Here is a 19,927-nt window from a genome sequence, read left to right as displayed (position 1 = left end):
GTAGAACTGTGCAGGAAACTGATATTTTTGGAGGTAATTATTTTAGGTACGACGTGGTAACCAAAAATGTTTATTCGTAACTTTAGTGACGTTTAAAATGTGGTTTTTCTGAGGATTCGCCATCGACTTTAAATTTATGAACATTATGATGAGTGTTTATATCGCGGTTGTAGTTGAGGCCTTGTCGGGCCGCGGCGAGCAGCCGTCTAGCTAAGCCAAAAAGTGAACGCCAATATAAATATTGTAGGCGAACCAAACAGTTAGTCGCAATGGGATATATTCCTTGTGATATACTTGCGGCCGCGGCCGCTGCACTGTAGGTGTGGTTATGTACATACACGATTACATATTCTTGTCGTGCGTATAGGATATTTATTTCCCATTGTATATAATGTATACAGCGTGAAGCGCAACGGGCGGGGCTAGTCCGCCGGACTGATCACGGCCTAATATTCCGTAGCTTGCGTGTATTGTGCGCTGCTTCTCTACTCCTGGTAGTTCCGTGGCATCCATCTTAGTTCTACTCGAGTTGCAACTAAAGCCTGGTCCGTGAGCACGCAGAATCCCGTCCCGCGACTGTGCGACGGGCGCCCGCAGTGAGTGTGCGAGCGCGACAGCAACATAATTACGCGCGAGCGATAGAGATGGGTAGCTTGGGGTCATTGGACGGGATTCTACGTGCTCACGGACCAGGCTTTATTACAGTAATTATTTTCTTTCAACCACGAGTGAATAGTTCCACTAGTGGTAGCGGTAGCTCACGGAACCACTGGCAAACGGAGTTGCGGTCCGCGTGCGTCTAGCGCCCTTTCGTTGTTAGGCTAGATAATAATTAATATATTATAAAAATGTTTACCTTTTTCTTTCCTTTTTTACCTCGTTTTAAATATTGTTGTAAATGTGACGCGAGTCGGTAGGAGGCTGCGTTTTAACACTTGACTTGTGTACATTGTAGCTCACGGTAGAGTAGCCCCTTGTTTTCTTTGTTATGGGTTCAGAAACCTCTTGTGCAAATTCTTTGTATTATATTATTATCAGAGAGAGGGTGGTTTTGGACCACATATGTTAATATATTATTAATATTGGTAAAATAAAAATTGTTACATATGACCAATTTGTTTTATTTACTCTTTACCTTAGTAGAAACAACCTGCTTAATAATTTTTTAATAAAAAGCTGGCGAACTAAATCTAATTATACTAAAGCCCGGTCCGTGAGAACGTAGAATTTTGTCCAATGACCCCTAGCTACCCATCCTTATCGCTCGCGCGTAATTATATTGCTGTCGCGACTGTGCGACGGGCGGCCGCAGTGAGTGTGCGAGCGCGATAGTAACATAATTACGCGCGAGCAATAAAGATGGGTAGCTTGGGGTCATTGGACAAAATTCTACGTGCTCACGGACCAGACTATAGTAGTTTGTTAATTTGTATCTTATTAATATTCGATTATTTATGCCAATTCAAAATAATTGACCCAGTTATCACGTCTATGACCAAGATCATGTACTGGACGACACGGTTGAATGAAATATAGGAAGTAAATGAAAGTGTGTTTTAATTTAAAAATCTCTTTATTTGATGGTTCGCAGTACTATTATTACACGGCATCGAGCCCTATTGCTGCGGCGGTACAGACACATACTAGACATAAATTAGGCTTCATATTGCACTACACATTTAGGGCAGACTCGTACAGCAATAGGCTTTAAATATGAGGTTACTAAGCGAAGCTAATTTCTAACGATATTTTGATATGCCTCACTATGAAGGGCAGTTGCCATCAGAAATGAGAATCCACTGAAAGTGGATTTTATCAGAAAAAAAAACAATACATACATCTCTCTCACACTCATTTAACATTCTAGGGAGGATAAGAGAGATATAATATAGATACAATAGTAATTTTGATGTAACAGGAATGACAGACGGAGCTCTTTCGATCTCATTCTTAATCATTATCAATGATTGCAAAAATATTAAAAACTCCACAGAGGCGATTGGAAGCTCAAGCACAACACTAACATACGCAAACGATAAGGCGCCGTATTGTTTGAAATCTATCACTTACAATTTCGAAAAGCTAGTGATCTGATATAGGCAACTTTACAAGGACGATTCATAGAGCTTATTCCATTGTGGTACTATATTTTTACTATAACTCAAAGTGAAATAAGCTGCAAATTAGCTTGAATTTAGAATATAACATTTAATGAGGACTAATCGTATTGCGCTCACTAAACTTGCTAGTGACGGGACTTTACTCGCCAATGACATCTACAGGTGATCGCAAAGACTATAGTCCTCATTCATACTTAGTACTTTAAGATCTAGGTGATTCGTCTATTTTCATTAATGCCTAAAATCGTCCTATGATTCTGAGCAATAGAAGGTGCACCCTGTGCATATTTGGCACGATTAACCTCAACGAAGCGTCAATAGTAAATGCAGTATGCGACCGGACTGTATGTATACGGTGCGCACTGATATGTCCAAAGAAAAATAACCTATTTACAAGTGACCAATGAGTATGTAACAACAGCCCTCGTGTGGCAGAGCGAAGGCGACACAAGGCATTTTGAACCTTCTAAGTACGATCAGTTTTAGTACAAATTCCCATACAATGTCTAGATTGGTAATTTTAGTTAGGACATGAAATTATTAAATCAATATTCAATAATTCCCTTAGTACGCCTACGCTCTCTGGTTGACGGGCTTTAATGGAACCGCAGAAATACATGATTCCCAAGACAAAAAATAATATCTTTGTTTTACGAAATATGTATATTTAAAACTAAATGCAAGCGAGCTTTAGTTTGTTACTCGGGTACACATATACATTTCGTTTACATAAATAAGTGATGTTATGGAATTATTTTCTATAATAACATACAATGACCATCAATTTAAACTTTGAAACATTTGTTGGTAAATACTTGTTTTTACTTACTGATATTTTTAAAAGAAACGTCAAAACATTTAACAGACGAAAAAACGGCGATCGTTTCAAAAAATATTATTTGCAAAATGCGTGGCCCACAATAGCTCAAAGTTTGCTTCAATGTCAAATATAAAGAACGAAAATACACATAATGGAACAAAATTCTTTACACAACAATAATAAGATAAAATATTTACAAATATCCAACGTAACAATATCATTAAATCTATTTTGTCGAGTAATATTAAAACTAAGATACAAACACTCGCATCGACTAGAGCCAACGTATCCCAGCTCCAGAGTATTCCATTTCGGCAACAATATAATTTATTTACACAATTACATAATATTCTTAAAAAACGATTTACCATTTAAACATAGCTTGATGCAAAAACTAGAAATGTTTGTATGAAACATTAAAAAAACTTTTACGCTTCCGAAATGGGATGTTCTTCTGTCGATGAGAGCATGTCGAGTCGAGATCGCGCTATGACACGTTTAAACAAGCTTCTTGGAAATTGTTTAACATAAATTACAATATCGTTAATATTTAGGGATTATACAAAAGGAATACCTCGTCAATACGACCACGGTCAGAGTCCAGACGTACATACATATTTGGTATAAGGCTGCGCAAATCAATAAAATACTTTCATATAAAAATATAATTTGTGTAAGTTTTTGTGACAGTAGGAATGTTAGGAAGAAAATTTTGAAATCGAATATTTCACCTTCACTAAACGCTCTGTAATATTATATCAATTCTGATAATGTACAGAGCTGAAATTGATACATTGGAACTTATATTCGTATATTTTTTGTATATTTGTCTAACCAAATACGGCAGAAAATAAATATCTATATAAGTACTAACATAGGATATACATTCAGGTAATACGTCGAATTAGTGTTACAAAATAATGTAACACATTGTCTACCAGACTGGACTCCCGCGTGAGATTTCTCAAACAAACCATATTTACAACATCTATCAAAACACCATTGATATCAAAACAACGAACGAACACAGTTATAGAAAGCATCACTTTTGAATGTGACAAAATTATTACAAAGTTTCTTTTACTCCATTTACCAGTGCTACACTTAATAAACCGGTTTGATACCAAATCATACAAAATCGTATAATAGTAAGAATCCTGCAACGCTATGTCATACACATAAGTATGAAATAACGGAACTTTGCACACTAAAGTCGTTTTACACTGAAATTTGACATTTGACTGTCACTTTACGATGACAAATGGCTACGGTCGCTAACTTATTATTATAGGTCGCGCAACGAAAACTGAGGCGAACACGTTACTAACACTGATGTAATATTTGAAATACAGAAAACAAACAACACATTAGGTACACATTTAAGTTCAAATATCGAATACACTAGCTACCTCGCTCTTGTTAAATGTCTGCAAGCGAGATAAAAAGTACTTGTCCCGTCATCGCGTCAGACAACGTATACAGATACAAATCTTTGCTTGTATTGATGACTTCAACTCTTGTTGCGCGACCTATAGTAGATTTTCAAATGTGAATTTCATGATTGGAAGTGCTGCATACTCTGGTTTGCACTGCACTGTGAATGTTCTTACTGCAGACAGGCCTGTAGTTTCTCGATCCACTCCTGAGCAGCCGTCGCGTCGCTCGCGCAGAAGTTGTACGTGCGCCGCGATGTGCGCAACTGAAAACATTGATATAATGTTCATTTGATTCGAAACGAACATTCCCTTTCTTTTCATTTGTAAAGACAGACCTTTTTTTAGTCTTTAGTCAAAAAATACAGTATCATATCAGGCATAAGTCGGTAGAAAGACACAAAGCCTTCTTTTGATTTTGACGTATGACTCAAGACACATTTCTGTATCTCATATCTTGCTGCAATATAAATCTAAGTTAGAAATAAATTGAAAGAAACGGGATGGGGGCAGCGCAGAACCGTGCGTTATGGAAATCCTTAGGTGAAGGCCTTTGTCCAGCAGTGGACGTCATTTGTCTGAAACGAAAGGAATAATAAAAAGAACTCACATCGAAGAAGGATCTGTCGTCACACTTCTTGGGCGGGCCGGGCGCGGGCGGCGCTTGCGTCACTGTTATCACTTCAGCCAGATCTGAGGAATAATCATTTATGTCAATAACAATATTAATATTATTGTTTCAATTTCATCTATACTAATATTATAAATGCGAAAGTAACTGTCTGTCTGTATTATGATAATGGGGGTAACTCCCATTAACATTACTCCAATTTCAAATGTTTTTATCCCTTTCAAAGTGAGATGCCAAAAATGCGTTATGACTCGAGAGTTATAATAACGAATAGACACGAAACTACGTATACGTCATGAAGGAGTGGCTACTACTGCTGATTTTAAATAACGATAAAGTACTTACCAATAAATCCTTTACAATGGGAGTCTTCCATCGCGTCGTAGTATCTCAGTTGATGCTTGATCGAGTCCAATACAAACCATCTGGAATAGAAATAAAATGATAAATAACATTTCCACTGCTGCAACTCCTGTGTAGCCAGGATCTACAGCTTGACCGCCAAGAAAAACCCATCCAGTGAAGGCCAAGTTTGTCAAAGAAAAAGTTAACCTGTCTTTGAACCAGCAAAGAAATTAATCAGAAGAACATAGAAGGAGTTCGAAGTTATGGATTCTGTAAGATTCTAAGTAGAAAGCCTAAAAAACCCTGAAGGTATCCTGGTAATGCTTACCTCTGCTTCCAGCCTTTGAGCAGAGCACCACGCTTGTAGAGATGTCCCTCGTGCGTTCTGTTCTCGGCTACGTTTGATGAGAATTGTTCATAGTACTGCTGCGATGATGATTGTAGAGTTGACACGCCTGCAAACACATACATACCATTAGTACCAGGGAGTTCGGAAGAGCGTTAGACAAACTTCGTGGGTGTATATAGGTAGGGTCATTGTGAGAATACAAATTTGGCCACCTGGTCCTAAGTGATATTTTTCAAAAGACCTAAATCCGGCTTTCCACGTGTTCTCAATTGATTTTTTGTGTTCTTTTCACAAAGAAAGGAACTAAACACAGAATGCCACAGTATTTAGCTTAATGTGTCGTCTGTACTATACTACATTTTTGAAGGACACTACAGTAATTGGTATGATGACTGGATAATATATATTTTTTTTATAATCGAATAATTACAGTATTACGAAATTCTATTTACTCCGTCCAACAGATAAAAAAAAATTTTGGACACTTTTTTTTTTATAATCGAATAATTACAGTATTATTGAGTTGAAATGTCGCGTGACGTTTCTTCGAAGTAAACATTCTACATAGGCGTGACGTAACGCGCCATTTAAACACTGTCATCATTTAATTATAAAAGAAAATAAAAAATACTGTGGGATAAGTGTTTTACTTGTTGCTTAACTTGTCATTATTATACATTGTACAGTCCTATCAACTTAAGCTGAGAATTGCATTTGTGTGAGTGATCGCCTAAGTACAGTTAGTAAAACACATACAAATAAAATTAATGTTTTATTAAAAGGAAGTTTATAAAATACTTGCTACCAATTGGGCCGATGTAACGACACTTGACACATCCTTTTAAATAAATAAATAAATAAAAACAGGTCCTCGCTCAGCATATGCCAAGGCACGAAGTACCTCAACGCTGATATTCTGAGAGCACCGTTTATAGAGAGGGCGTCCAGCCAGCCTTACAAAATACAACAAAAAGACAAACTTTATAAAATTACAAAATTAAAACAGACTAAAAACTTTTCGTTCACACCTTTAAAATACGTATTCAATTTGCATAAAATTTCTTTCACTTGGCTGCTTAATGGATTTCGTACAGGAAATTCACTTACAGTAGGAGCCATTTCACTAATATTTACACGTATCTGCTACCAGTACCGGGGGTGAAGTGAAGTATGTGAGCGACAAGGAAGCGGTGCGTGGCGGACGCGCCGCGCTTCAGGCCGCTTGCTATAATAAACCATGCGCGGGACGCGCCGCGCTTCAAGCCGATTGCCACTCTAAACTATCGGTGTGCACTCACACAAATGCAATTCTCAGCTTAAGTTGAGAGGACTGTAACCTTGGTTTTCATAAATAAATAAATAAATGAATACGAGTCTAATATTTTCTAATTATCTATCCGACGGATTATTAATTGAAATTTTGTCATCTAGCCTATTCTTGAACTTAGCGGCAGCCGCTTCGTCGCATGTCATTTTTGCAGGATATTATAGTAATTATGAAGGCGCCTTAAGACCAAGAATTAAGATTGAAAATACTCACTGTTGGTGACGGCGAGGTGCGGCTCGCGGTCGGGCGGCGGCGGCGCCTTGTACTTGGTGCAGGGGAGGGCGAAGGCGTCGGCGCAGCGCTCGTGGCACGCCGCGCCGCAGTCCACGCACCGCACGCCCGCCTGGAAGACAACAAACGGTTAGCTCTAAGGCAGGGGTGGTCTAAACTTTTGACATGTGAGGTCTACTTATGCCCGAAAACCTCTTGCGGTCGACTATAAAGTAGAATTTAGAAGACTGAAATAAAACATTTTAGCAACAACAATACTACCAAGTTACTAGAACCGACCGAAGCGTGTGAGTGTGTGATATTTACAGGTAGATAGATAGTCAGTGTTCTTGGCGCGAATAGGTACATTTTAAAATAAGTTCAGTTTATTTAACTCTCGCGGGCTACAAAATCGTCTTAGCGGTCGACCGGTAGGCCGCATTCGACCCCTTGGCCATCACTGGTCTATGGGAAAGTATAGTCAATACACGTCTTTAATAAATAGAGGACAAGAAACAAGTCTCGTGGGGTAATGTTAACATACATGTCTTGAATAAAGCACACGTCTTCTCCTCCTTTTGTTGAAGTTGGTTAAAAACACCTTTACACATCCCAAATACAGCTTCTTGGTTCAGCTCAATGTGATTAATTGATGAAACTCGTTGGGGTACAATCAACTGATTTGATGACACTCCCTGACATTGAGATGACACTCAGCCATTGATGATACTCGCAGCCATTGATGATACTCCCTGACATTGATTTCACTCGCAGCCATTGATGACACTCCCTGATATTGATGTCACTCCCTGACATTGATGTCACTCCCTGACATTGACGACATTCGCAGCCATTGATGACACTCCCTGATATTGACGACATTCGCAGCCATTGATGTCACTCCCTGACATTGACGACATTCGCAGCCATTGATGTCACTCCCTGACATTGATGACATTCTGACATTGATGTCACTCCCTGACATTGATGACATTCTGACATTGATGTCACTCCCTAACATTGATGACATTCTGACATTGATGACACTCCCTGACATTGATGACAGTGACACTCGCAGCCATTGATGCCACTGGCAGCAGCCTACCTTGAGCGGCCCCCACAGCAGGTCCTGGCATTGGTCGCAGCGGGCGGGCGCGGCGGAGGCGGCGGTTGCCCAGCGGTGGGCGGGCGCGGGCGGCGCGGCGGCGAGGCGGCCGCGCGCCAGCAGCGAGCGGGTGCCGCGCTTGTGTGCCGCCAGCGTAGCGCGTCTGACCACGCCCGACGACATGGAGGATACTCGCTAGAAAATAAGGACATAGTTGTACCACTCATCATCAGATAAATTAAGGACATTGTAGTACCAGTCATCATCAGATAAAATAAGGACATTGTTGTACCAGTCATCATCAGATAGACCGAAGCGATCAAAGCGCGCATTGAACTAATGCTTCAACCACATCAACGCGTGACACCAGTCGCGAGAACTGTCATGCGTCGCGCGACCTGTCATTGGCCTTTGATCGCGCCGGAGTTGGCGATCTGCACGCGTTGATGTAGTTGCGAGCTTAAATAATGAATATCAGACCATTTTGGCTATTTTAGACGCTTCGATCTATCTGACGCTGACTCTATCGGCCATGTCGTCTCGTTCTATAGCAAAGAATCACCACTTGATGAGAGCGAGAGAAAAAACAGAAATGGGTAGCTGGAACTGTGGCCGATAGTACATTTGCACCAGTCACACTAATGAGAATGCGTCATATTTGCGTTTCTAGTTGGAGCCATTGACAAGTTACTTTCCTGTCAATATTTTGTGTTCTCCAGTTAGCGCTATTGAACAAAACTCAATTGACAGTGGCGCCACAAGACATTTTATAAATGTATTTATTCTAGTAAGTAACTTATTGCTTGTTGTGTTATTATGTATTATTTATACTCTTTAATTAATTAAAATATTATTTAAAGATTTTCCATCTAAAATCGTGTCAATAAACTTTGGCAAAGCCGACGGATTAAGAAACGTTTGTACATAAGCTCATAGCAAAAACGTTTCTTAATCCACACAGATATAAGCATACCTGCAGCTCCAGTGTATTGGGCAGCTCAAGCTGGTCCCACCGCACGCGCCACTTCTGCGGCAGGTGGCCCAGCTCTAATTCCAGCTGTCGCAACCGCTCCAGCAGTCCTGAGAACGCGTCGGGCATGCTACGCCACGTGCTGTCATAGCTAACAAGAGAAAAATAAGTTTTATTAAAGGCCTGTTCTGGAATTGGTATCTCGTAGCTGAAAAAGAGGTATTAATTAAAACTGGTTCTGTTTTTGGAATCTTGTGCTTTTTTAAATCTTCATTAAACAGTTCGATCGTTTTAACCAAAGAACACTGAACCAAGGTCTCTCCGAAGGATTTCCACAATGACTGGTCCTGCGCTGCTCGCACCCAGGTGCTTCCCACAACATCGTCATAATCGATCGTCACTCCAACGAGTGCGGCCTGCCTATGTACCCCGCCCATATGTCATTGTCACAAATACGGCTACTCAAGGGTTAATGTGGCACCCCACAGACCTTAACATTTAGACTACGTTTAAGCTGCATACCTCGTCGTCTTTTCAGACAAAGGATGTCCACTGCTGGACAAAGGCCTCCCCCAAGGTTTTCCATAATGAACGGTCCTGCACTGCCCGCATCCAGATTCTTCCCGCGACCTTTAGTTAATAGATCGTACCGGTCCACCTAGTAGCTGCATACCTACTCGTAGATACGAGGCTTGACTTTTTAAACCTATTAGATAATTGGTTTAAAAAGTCAAGCCTGGCTATAAGAAATAGCTAAAAGGTGAAAACATCTGCAGACTTACCCAGCGGTGATGCCGTGTCTGCTGCGGCTCGCCTATGACGTAGTACTGCCAGCCTCCAGGCAGCTGCTGTGAGAGACAGCATCAGCAGACTCGGCCAGCGGTGAACAGGCGCCTGTGCTGTTGCTCGCCGACGTTGATATTTGGTTCTAGAGTCGAACCTCGCTACAAGAAGTTGCTAGAAGATGAAAACAACTGTTGACTCACCCAGCGGTGACCAGGCGCCTCTGCTGCGCCTTGCCGACGTACATATTTGTGTCTAAAGAGTCGAACCTGGCTACAAGATGCTGCTGGAAGAAGAAAACATCTGCAGACTCACCCAGCGGTGACCAGCCGCCTCTGCTGCGGCTCGCCGATGTCAGGCGTGGTGGGTGTGAGTGCTTCCAGGTCGTAGGGCGCTCCATGGCTCAACTCCTCGCTGACGTAGTACTGCCACACTTCTAAGCAGTTGATCGCTGATACCGGCCGAAGAACCTACAACCGACGGTTTGGATTTGTTCAATAACAATGTCAAATATCAGGTTATATAATCTCCACAGCAAAAGAACGAACCTCTAGTTAACCAGAGGCTAAATATGAAGGATTTGGCCATAACTCTGCCGTTAGTTCTTACGACATCCAAATTCCGACAAAAGCTGACAGTGAACGGTCTCAGTATCCTCAATTTTGGTTTTCACTTTATACTCAAAACCTTATTGAAGTCTCATCATAGACAATTCGCTGTCAATTAAATTCTATATTATTTGTTTGCACATAAATGCCAAATTATATTCTACGAAGGTGTTGCTTCAACGATTGTTGTTGCTTGATTGAAAATGAAATCTATAGTTTGATTGGGTGGGTTATTCCCAAAGGTCCCCAGGTCTACTGTTTTCAAAAGATGTAAGTTTATACTTTGAATGGAATGAAATTATAAACATGACATGACATTAAAAAAAAGCATTTTCTTTTTCAGCGGGTCCATGAGCATATTCGGTACAATCACCACTGGGTAATAAGGATGGAAATTAATCGTGCTTTGGATATGTTTCGTGGACCCATTAGGAATCATAATTATTGCAAAAAATTTAAAATATATTTGTACATTTCATTGACCCAGTGGGAAAAAAAGATCAACGGAATCGTGGACCGTTGGAGATAGGGTTGTTACATCAAAATGTGAGACGACTTACTGGATTATCAAGATCGGGCGTGTACAGAAAGTTGTAGAACACCGGGCTCTTCTGGTGTTGCTTGTCTATGTAGTCGAAGAGCGACTGGCCGAAGGTGGCTCGAGGGGAGCTGCCGTAGGACCCAGCGGCCCCCGCCGCGCCGCCGGGGCCCATGGGCACCCCGCCCACGCATTCTTCTTCTGAGCCCGCGCCTGTTTCTACGCCCTGGAGGAGAAAATACTGTTTATTTGTACCCTGACTACTTCATAGTAGTCAGGGTACATCATAGTGTTACAATACTCTAGGAAGGTACTGTTGAAAGATAAAGGAAGATGCGGAGAACTATCCTCAAACTGTGCAAAGCTAAGTCTACAGCACATTCATCATCAGGTTGAGAATCAGGCAAATGGGAGGATTTCTCTTTCACTGACGTACTGGAAAACTCATGTTTTCTTTGTGGTACTATTCTACTCTGCCAGAATACTCATCACATTAGACTACACATTTTCGGGCTACTATAGGTACCACACAACGGTTATTACTATCATCATCAACGTGATCATTATGTCATTTAGTCTCCACGAAAGCACGAGGATTTGCTACCAGATGTTTAGAGATGGTGGTAAAAGTGTCATTTCACCAGTCGACAAGTATCAGAGCGCTTGTCGTCCGCCGCCGTGATCCCAAGCTCCGCTCGCTGTGCCTCGCTAACCATTAGGAAGGTTCTGGAGTAGCACGTCACGCTGTGGTACGCCACGAAACGCAAGTAGTACTCATTGAACTTGAGGATATGGTAGTACAAATGTCTCACCAGTCGACTAGTATCAGCGCGCTTGTCGTCCGCCGCCGTGATCCCAAGCTCGCTATCCATTAGGAAGGTTCTGGAGTAGCACGACTATGGTACGAAACGAAACGCAGGTGGTACTCATTGACCTTGAGGATAAGGTAGTAACAATGTCTCACCAGTCGACTAGTATCAGCTCGCTTGTCGTCCGCCGCCGTGATCCCAAGCTCGCTATCCGTTAGGAAGGTTCTGGAGTAGCACGACTATGGTACGCCACGAAACGCAGGTAGTACTCATTGACCTTGAGGATATGGTAGTACGTCTCACCAGTCGACTAGTATCAGCGCGCTTGTCGTCCGCCGCCGTGATCCCAAGCTCCATTCACTACGCCTCGCTATCCAGCAGGAAGGTCCGGAATCGGCACGACAAGCTGTGGTACACTACGAAACACAGGTAGTACTCATTGACCTTGAGGATATGGTAGTACAAATGTCTCACCAGTCGACTGGTATCAGCGCGCTTGTCGTCCGCCGCCGTGATCCCAAGCTCCGCTCGTTGCGCCTCGCTATCCAGCAGGAAGGTCCGGAAGCGGCAAGACACGCTGTGGTACGCCTCGAAACGCAGGTAGTACTCATTGACCTTGAGGATATGGTAGTACAAATGTCTCACCAGTCGACTGGTATCAGCGCGCTTATCGTCCGCCGCCGTGATCCCAAGCTCCGCTCGTTGCGCCTCGCTATCCAGCAGGAAGGTCCGGAAGCGGCAAGACACGCTGTGGTACGCCACGAAACGCAGGTAGTACTCGTTGAACTCGAACGATAGCGGGAACTGCTTCTGCAACTGAATAGGGACGCCAGTTAGGAGGGAGAATGGGGGCGACTAAAGGGACAACCCTCGCGACGTGCGTTTAGAGTAAGAAAAGATAAAGTTATAAATGCGACAGTTGTAATTCCATAACCGCTTTGCACCAGCGTGTTTTTTAAATTGATAAACTATTATAGCAGCTTTGTACACCTGCTGTTAATGTCTGCAGCCCAAAACAAAACAATCAAACTTCACTGTATTAAGCAATATCGGAATGAAAACTGTCACAAATGTTACTTCTTTCTCTAAGAGTAGGCGCACACCGTTGATTTTTAGTTGGCCAATAGTTGTGTCCGATTTTAAATTGTATGAAGAATCGGCCAAATCGAATCGGCGTAGTGTGCGCACTCCCATACATGCCCACACTGATCAACTGCCCGACTAAACTATCGGCCGACGAAATATCAACGGTGTGCGCCTACTCTTAGAGAAAGAAGTAACATTTGTGACAGTTTTCATTCCGATATTGCTTAATACAGCGAAGTTTGATTGTTTTGTTTCGGGCTAGACAATAACAGCAGGTGTACAAAGCTGCTATAATAGTTTATCAATTTAAAGAACACGATGGTGCAAAGCGGTTATGGAATTACAACTGTCACATTTGTAACTTTATCTAGGGTGGCATATATCTCAACATAGAATGTGAAATGAGATACTTTCACAGAATAAATACCTATGGGGACATAACAAGATTTCGTATTCTTAAGCTGGGTTGCACCATCTTACTTTAACTTTGACAATCGTCAAAAAATTCTGTCAAACTCCATACAAAAAACACCGGTTATCGTTATAGTTACAGTCAAAGTTTGATGGTGCAACTCAGCCTTAAACTTGAAAGTAATTAGATGGCTTAGAAATAAGATTCAACATTCAACGTCAATATTACAGTTTACAATGCAAATTAAAATTAATGTGAGCACCATTCATAAGATTGCAAAACTTAACGAGAATCAAATCATAATCTAACACAGTCTAATACAGTAACATACAGTACAAACAGTTTTATAAACTCAATTTGCAGGAAAGGTCAAAATAAATACATAGAGAATTTACAGAAGAGTTACAAACTTTCATTCAACATATTGCATCAAATCAGGCACATAAAAGTAATGATAAATGACACAGTAACAATCATTATACAGTACACAGTATAAGCACATGATGAGCATATTACAGTAGGTTTACAATTTACAGAAAAAGTCAAAATAAAAAATATGGAATGACATGAAAGAGAAGACACTAATTTTCATTTAACTTAATACATCAGAGCAGGCATACAAATGTGATGAATAAATTAAAGTGACAATCAATAGCACACATTTGATTAAAGAAATCATATTGTTTTTTTGCTGGAATGTCTTGATTGGTTGCGAGGTCATGTAGACGAGCAGGCCAATAAATTGTCAAATTTTATCCAAAATTTGAGAACTTAGTGGGTACCCGACCGTAAGCTTTCTCGTATAATACAAAGTTGTACAGACGACCGCATATCAAGGTAATTAATTAGTTATTGTATAAACAGTGTCTTATTTTTATACCTGATCAGATAAAAAGATTTGATTCTACTGCTCAAATGCAACAATTTTTTCCAAGGGACCGAAGACCCGAAGTTCAAATACTAAAAAAGGCTTTCCATATAAATTCTCATCAGCAAAAGATCGAGTAAAGTCCGATCGCCGAGCACGTAGAATTTCGTTCAATGACCCCAAGCTAACTTTAGTATAGGTTTAACGTTTTCGAGTGCCTGAGATATGGCAGCGTTACGGGAGGGTGTTTTTGAGACGTCAGTGAGGCTTCAGATTTGTATGTATCATAAATGTCAATGTCACCCCTCCCGTGCCGCGCCCATACCTCAGGCACTGGCTGAGTCATAAAGTCCGGCGCAATATAATTACGCGCGAGCGATAAGGATGGGTAGCTTGGGGTCATTGGACGAAATTCTATGTGCTCGGCGATCAGACTTTTAGAACTATAGAATCAACCCCTTTTTTGATCAACTATAAAAAACACCGCGTATAGTATTAGCTGCTATTTTGCGACAAACAAGTATACCCTTATGTGCAGTCGTCTGTTCAAAAATTACGTTTTCGACTCCTTCCCACGACGATAGGCCGCGTCATTCGCTGCCGTGTTCCATTCAATGGCATGAGTGGAACATGGTCAGCGAAGGACGAGCAGTGGTCTTCTTGGCAGCTCTTGATGACGGTACTTAACCCTTCGTCTTACTGTAAAACACGTTAGAAAAAAATTCGGCACACAAAAATGGTACACATCAAATTATATTACATATTTTCACTCCATGAATTTTATAAAATACATTTTTAAAAACAATATAAGTACCTGAAGTTAGTGACAGACTAGGAACTTTAAAACATCTAAATTAATCTTGAGATTTTTCGTTCGAAATATTCGATGATAAGCCTCAACATCTGCCATTACTTTAAATCCAAGTACGTTGGCTTTTAAAGTAAAAGGCAAAGGGTGAGAACGTATCGTTTTCTCCTTCTTGCATCTGAATTGCTGAAAAAAAGCATATACAAAAGAGAAGCAGTATTATTTTGAATCTTGAGAAGTGTTCTTGGTGTTGACTTGGTGTGTTCTGAACACACAGTCGAAAACTGAGCTTCATCGTGCGACGACAAAGCTCAGTTTACGACTGCATGTACAATAAAGAAGTTTCGTGGTGTTGAAAACATTATATTTCACTAAATGGGATTAGATATAGACCAAAACTAAAAAGACGGTGAATTTTTTTTTAAATCCATCAAGAAATGTCTGAGAAATTAATTATTTAAATTACCTACATATTTTCAAGTGGAACTCAAACATAGGGCGGTGCCGTGATTCACGCCACCCGTTCTAGTTTCAACCCCACAATGCTTAACACCCCCGGCACGTTGTCGAGATGACACTAATGTCAAAATCTTCTTCTTCTTTTTGTCTGGGATATGCCAAAAAAAGGTTACAAAATTTTACTAAGAAAGAATCTTGAGTGACACTAGCTGAAAAATTAAAAGAGGTTTTTAAAAATTGGACCTGTTAACAGCACTGGACCAGGGGTGATTCACTGTTTGTACTCCGAAGGTGTTCCGTGACGTCACCGATCAAATAGCGCGAAATATTTGTTATGCGCAACTTTGGAAAACCTGTAACTTCAGATATTTTCATAATTCTTTCATAATTATTATTGGTTTTACTTATATTTTCAAGTTTTATTAATAGAAAAAAATTGGAAACTTCTCTATTCCAATAAACATGTCATTGCACTCGTAGGTAAATGATGAGAATGTCTTTAAATGTCTTCAGGTTTCAAGTGCTTGCTGAAAAAACTATTATAGATCGTGCCATCCACGAAGACGCGCCCCACCAATTTTTGGTCGAGGGAAGCGCGGGGTGCGGGGAGTTTGATCCGAGCAATCTGAGCGTCATTATTGTAGTGTGCGTGTGCACTCATGGATAATTTAGCGTGTACCGATAACACTCAAGCATTAGCGAAAGAATGGTGGGCGCATCTTCGTGGATGGAACGATCTGTAGTTGGACACAAACCACAGAAAACTTTGTTTCGTGATCTTGAGTATAATCTTGGTGTTTACATACGATGATTTGCCTGATCATTTCAAGAGCGGGGCCTCCTAATACAGGTATTATACTTAAAAGGAGACCCCAGCCACTTGCAACAATATTTTAACTTCAAAGATACTGAATAAATGTTTTTTCATTTTCATTTAATATTATTTGCCGTATGTTGCGGATCGAGCTGGGCATACAAGGCCAATGGCGAGAAAGTCTTCAAATGTTTTCAGTTTGTTTCAAGTGCTTGCTGAAAAGAAAACACAAAACAGAAACAAAAAAACATGTTATTTTCATGTTCTTGAGTACAATCTTGATGTTCACATACGATGATATGCCTCAACATTCGCCAACATGTACAATTCTTTGTGCCCAGAATTGAACATGTTTGGCAAAGGAAGAGAAAGTCTTCGAGATTTATCCAAGTGGCTTCGAGTTCTTGCTGAAAAGGAAACTATTCTGACTTCACCATACCATTTATATGCCAATTTTAACATGGGCTAGTGTCGGCTCATATACCCATTTACCTAACACCCTGTATATAAAAAATACAACTATCACAAAGCAAAATCCCTTAGAGCGCTTTCAGGTTAAGGCGTTAGAAGCGCGACAGCAGCGCGACAGCAGCGCGTCAGCGGCGTTTTTGTAATGTGAAGGCAGGCATCAACTGTCATATAATATTAAATTATCGGCAGCGCGTTTGCAGCGCTGCTAAAGTCGCCTAAATGTGAAAGCGTTCTTATTAATATCCAAAGTAAACGCCTTAAACTTATTAAATCGGTATATGTAATTATAGTTTTAATAAATATAATTATTGCGGGACTTTTCCCACCACACGTTCCCACCACTGCAACTCCTGTGTAGCCAGGAGATGCAGCTTGACCGCCAACGAACCCCAACCAGTGAAGGTTGAGTAGTCCCAGGGGATAAATTCTATCTACCCGCACGATTAATCAGAAGTAAATAGGAGGAGTTCGATGGTTATAATCGATTTCCCTCCAAGGCAAAGCAGGAGACAGATGACAAAAAGGTTTATTACCTTCATTTAAAAGGGATATGCACCACGGACATATTTTGCAAGTTAAGGGGTCCTAACTAAAGAGCAAGTTGAGTTTAAGCCTGGCAAGGCAAAATTGTTAGAAACCACAAAAAATTGAACGCGCGTTAAACACTAATTTAAATTGACGTATGGAAGAAAATGCCATTTTAAAACAGTTGTTCGACGCGTGTTTAACTTGTGGTAGGTCGCAAAAGTTTAAACGAATCTTTCATTTGATAATCGAACGTCTGCGCCAGAAAGCGTGACGTCAACACGAGACATGTTTTGAATGTACAGTCGCGGAATGAAAAGGTTCGTCACCTTAGTGTCGGTTTTCGCTTGCACTAGGTACTGTAAGAGTCAAACCTGCCAACATAACAGTGCAAGAAACAGTGCTGCTAACATTTAAATAAATATGACGTTTGCTAACGAATAAGGTTTTGCTTGTTTATTTTTCTATCCCATCAGTTTTTTCTGAATCATCCATCAGTCTGTGGTTTTCTGAATAAAGAAAAATAAAATAAAATAAAATCAGTGCAATGCAATGATGACATTGACCAATTGACAATAGTTTTTTTTATTTAATAGAAATAATAATGGCAGGTTGAACCAACAAGAAGGTTTTAGTTTATCAATCATAATAATCTTCTTGACAAGATAAATCGTCAAACAACTTTGACATCAACATCTGAATAATTTTGAACTTTACTGACGAAAAGTTAAAGATTATTTTCTCTAACTCAAGATTATTCTGTAACATAGTTTCAAAAGGTAATATGTGCTCGCGATTCGTTGAAGGAATCAATTTGAAAACTGACGAACCTTTTCATTCCGTGACTGTACTAATGGTGGTGCATTATGGGTTTTATGGATAGCTGAATTAATAGCAGCTTTAGAGTCTTGAACTATTGTTAAAGCACCGATTTCAAACAAAATCCATGTTTTAACAATAAGTTCACATTTTCAAAATAATTTAAAAAAAATACAACATTGCATTTACTTTACATTTAGCTACGACTCACCAATGTATCCTTGCGAATGATGCTACACGACGATCGCTATTAAACAGACTAGAAAATACACTTTAAACACAAAACACAAAATACACAATAGTTATAGTAGTACACAAGTCTATGTAAATATTACGCTATTGCTCACATCACACACATGAAAATAAGTATTTATTAATCTCCGCAGTACATACATAAAGACGAGTTTAAGTGGTTTAGTTAAACCACTTACAAACGTCCGACATTAACCTAACGCAATCAGATTAAAATGGTGAACGCACAGCCTACTCTTATACTCGTACTAAAAAACCATACGTGCGTGATACGTGCACGTACAGTTAGCGTCAAATAATTCGTGACACTAAAGCCCGGTCTGTGAGCACGTAGAATTCGGTCCAATGACCCCAAGCTACCCATACTTATCGCTCGCGCGTAATTATATTGCTGTCGCGACTGTGCGACGAGCGCCCGCAGTGGGTGTGCGAGCGCGACAGCAACATAATTACGCGCGAGCGATAAGGATGGGTAGCTTGGGGTCATTGGACAAAATTCTACGTGCTCGCAGACCAAACTATACATTATTCCAATCGTAACATAGAACGAACTGTTTTCTACTTTTCTAACGCCGCTGTACGTGTCACGTATACGTACATAACCTTATTTGCTAACTTACTGGTTAGTTTATCAAATACCACCACTCACCTGGTGTACCGCGTCCAGGAACATCAGGAAGGTGGGCGTGAATCCCTGTTGCGGCGTCGCTGCGATGTTGCTGCGTTGCTGGAACTTGTGGCCCATGGCCAGCCACTCCTTCTCTACTAGGATCCGGAAGCCTTCGAGGGTCCGGTAGTATGGGTCCAGGCAGATCTGCGCTAGCGATGATATCTGCGGGGAAGGTTGGTGTTAGTCACGTGGCTTACAGTTGAGTAAGCCTATGTGCAGACCACCGACTTTCAGTTGGCCGATAGTTGGGCCCGATTCTAATTTGTATGAAGAATCGGCCAGTACCAAATCGGTGTAATGTGCGCACTTCCAAACATGCCCATACTGATTTACTGTCCGACTAATCTATCGGCCGACGAAAAATCGGTGGTCTGCGCTTAGGCTAAGACTTATGGCATATATCATCAGGTAGTGTTTATTCTCTACTACGGGACACGATGAAAATATCACGTTGCCATATAGCAATGCAAAAACAAAATTTAATTCATTTTAATAAGAACAATGGTGGAACATGACTCGTGGAACTGATAGCTGTTGAAGCAGAAGAGATTTCGAGCCTGAAGAAAGACCAAAAACCGTCGTGTAGGCATCATCAAGCATCCGAGTCGGTGGACCTACTATCTTGACGAAGGTCGCTGCTGGATAGAGTAGCGCAGGATCAGTCCGCAGTCGTTGCGGAAATCCTTGGGAAAGGT

The 19,927-nt window shown here is 40.8% G+C and overlaps 1 protein-coding gene across 1 annotated transcript in view; it reads right to left on the bottom strand.

Moving 5' to 3' along the window:
* Positions 1-1,957: 1,957 nt before the first annotated feature.
* Positions 1,958-19,927, bottom strand: part of Sbf (SET domain binding factor) — a 107,325-nt gene continuing 89,355 nt past the window's right edge. The window contains exons 30-40 of the mRNA XM_028314302.1: positions 19,212-19,394; positions 12,694-12,864; positions 11,262-11,465; positions 10,409-10,563; positions 9,314-9,461; positions 8,341-8,535; positions 7,239-7,368; positions 5,678-5,804; positions 5,350-5,429; positions 4,984-5,066; positions 1,958-4,639 (exon numbers count right to left, since the gene is read on the bottom strand). Coding sequence (XP_028170103.1) covers positions 4,547-4,639; positions 4,984-5,066; positions 5,350-5,429; positions 5,678-5,804; positions 7,239-7,368; positions 8,341-8,535; positions 9,314-9,461; positions 10,409-10,563; positions 11,262-11,465; positions 12,694-12,864; positions 19,212-19,394 — 1,569 coding nt within the window. The 3' untranslated portion in view covers positions 1,958-4,546. The remainder of the gene's footprint in view (positions 4,640-4,983; positions 5,067-5,349; positions 5,430-5,677; positions 5,805-7,238; positions 7,369-8,340; positions 8,536-9,313; positions 9,462-10,408; positions 10,564-11,261; positions 11,466-12,693; positions 12,865-19,211; positions 19,395-19,927) is intronic.

This window comes from Ostrinia furnacalis, unplaced genomic scaffold (genome assembly GCF_004193835.3).
Source record: "Ostrinia furnacalis isolate ACB-3 unplaced genomic scaffold, ASM419383v2 OfSCF4658, whole genome shotgun sequence".
Taxonomy (NCBI): Eukaryota; Metazoa; Arthropoda; class Insecta; order Lepidoptera; family Crambidae; genus Ostrinia; species Ostrinia furnacalis.
The sequence above is the reverse complement of the archived record's forward strand: the minus strand, read 5'-3'. Positions and strand labels throughout refer to the sequence as shown.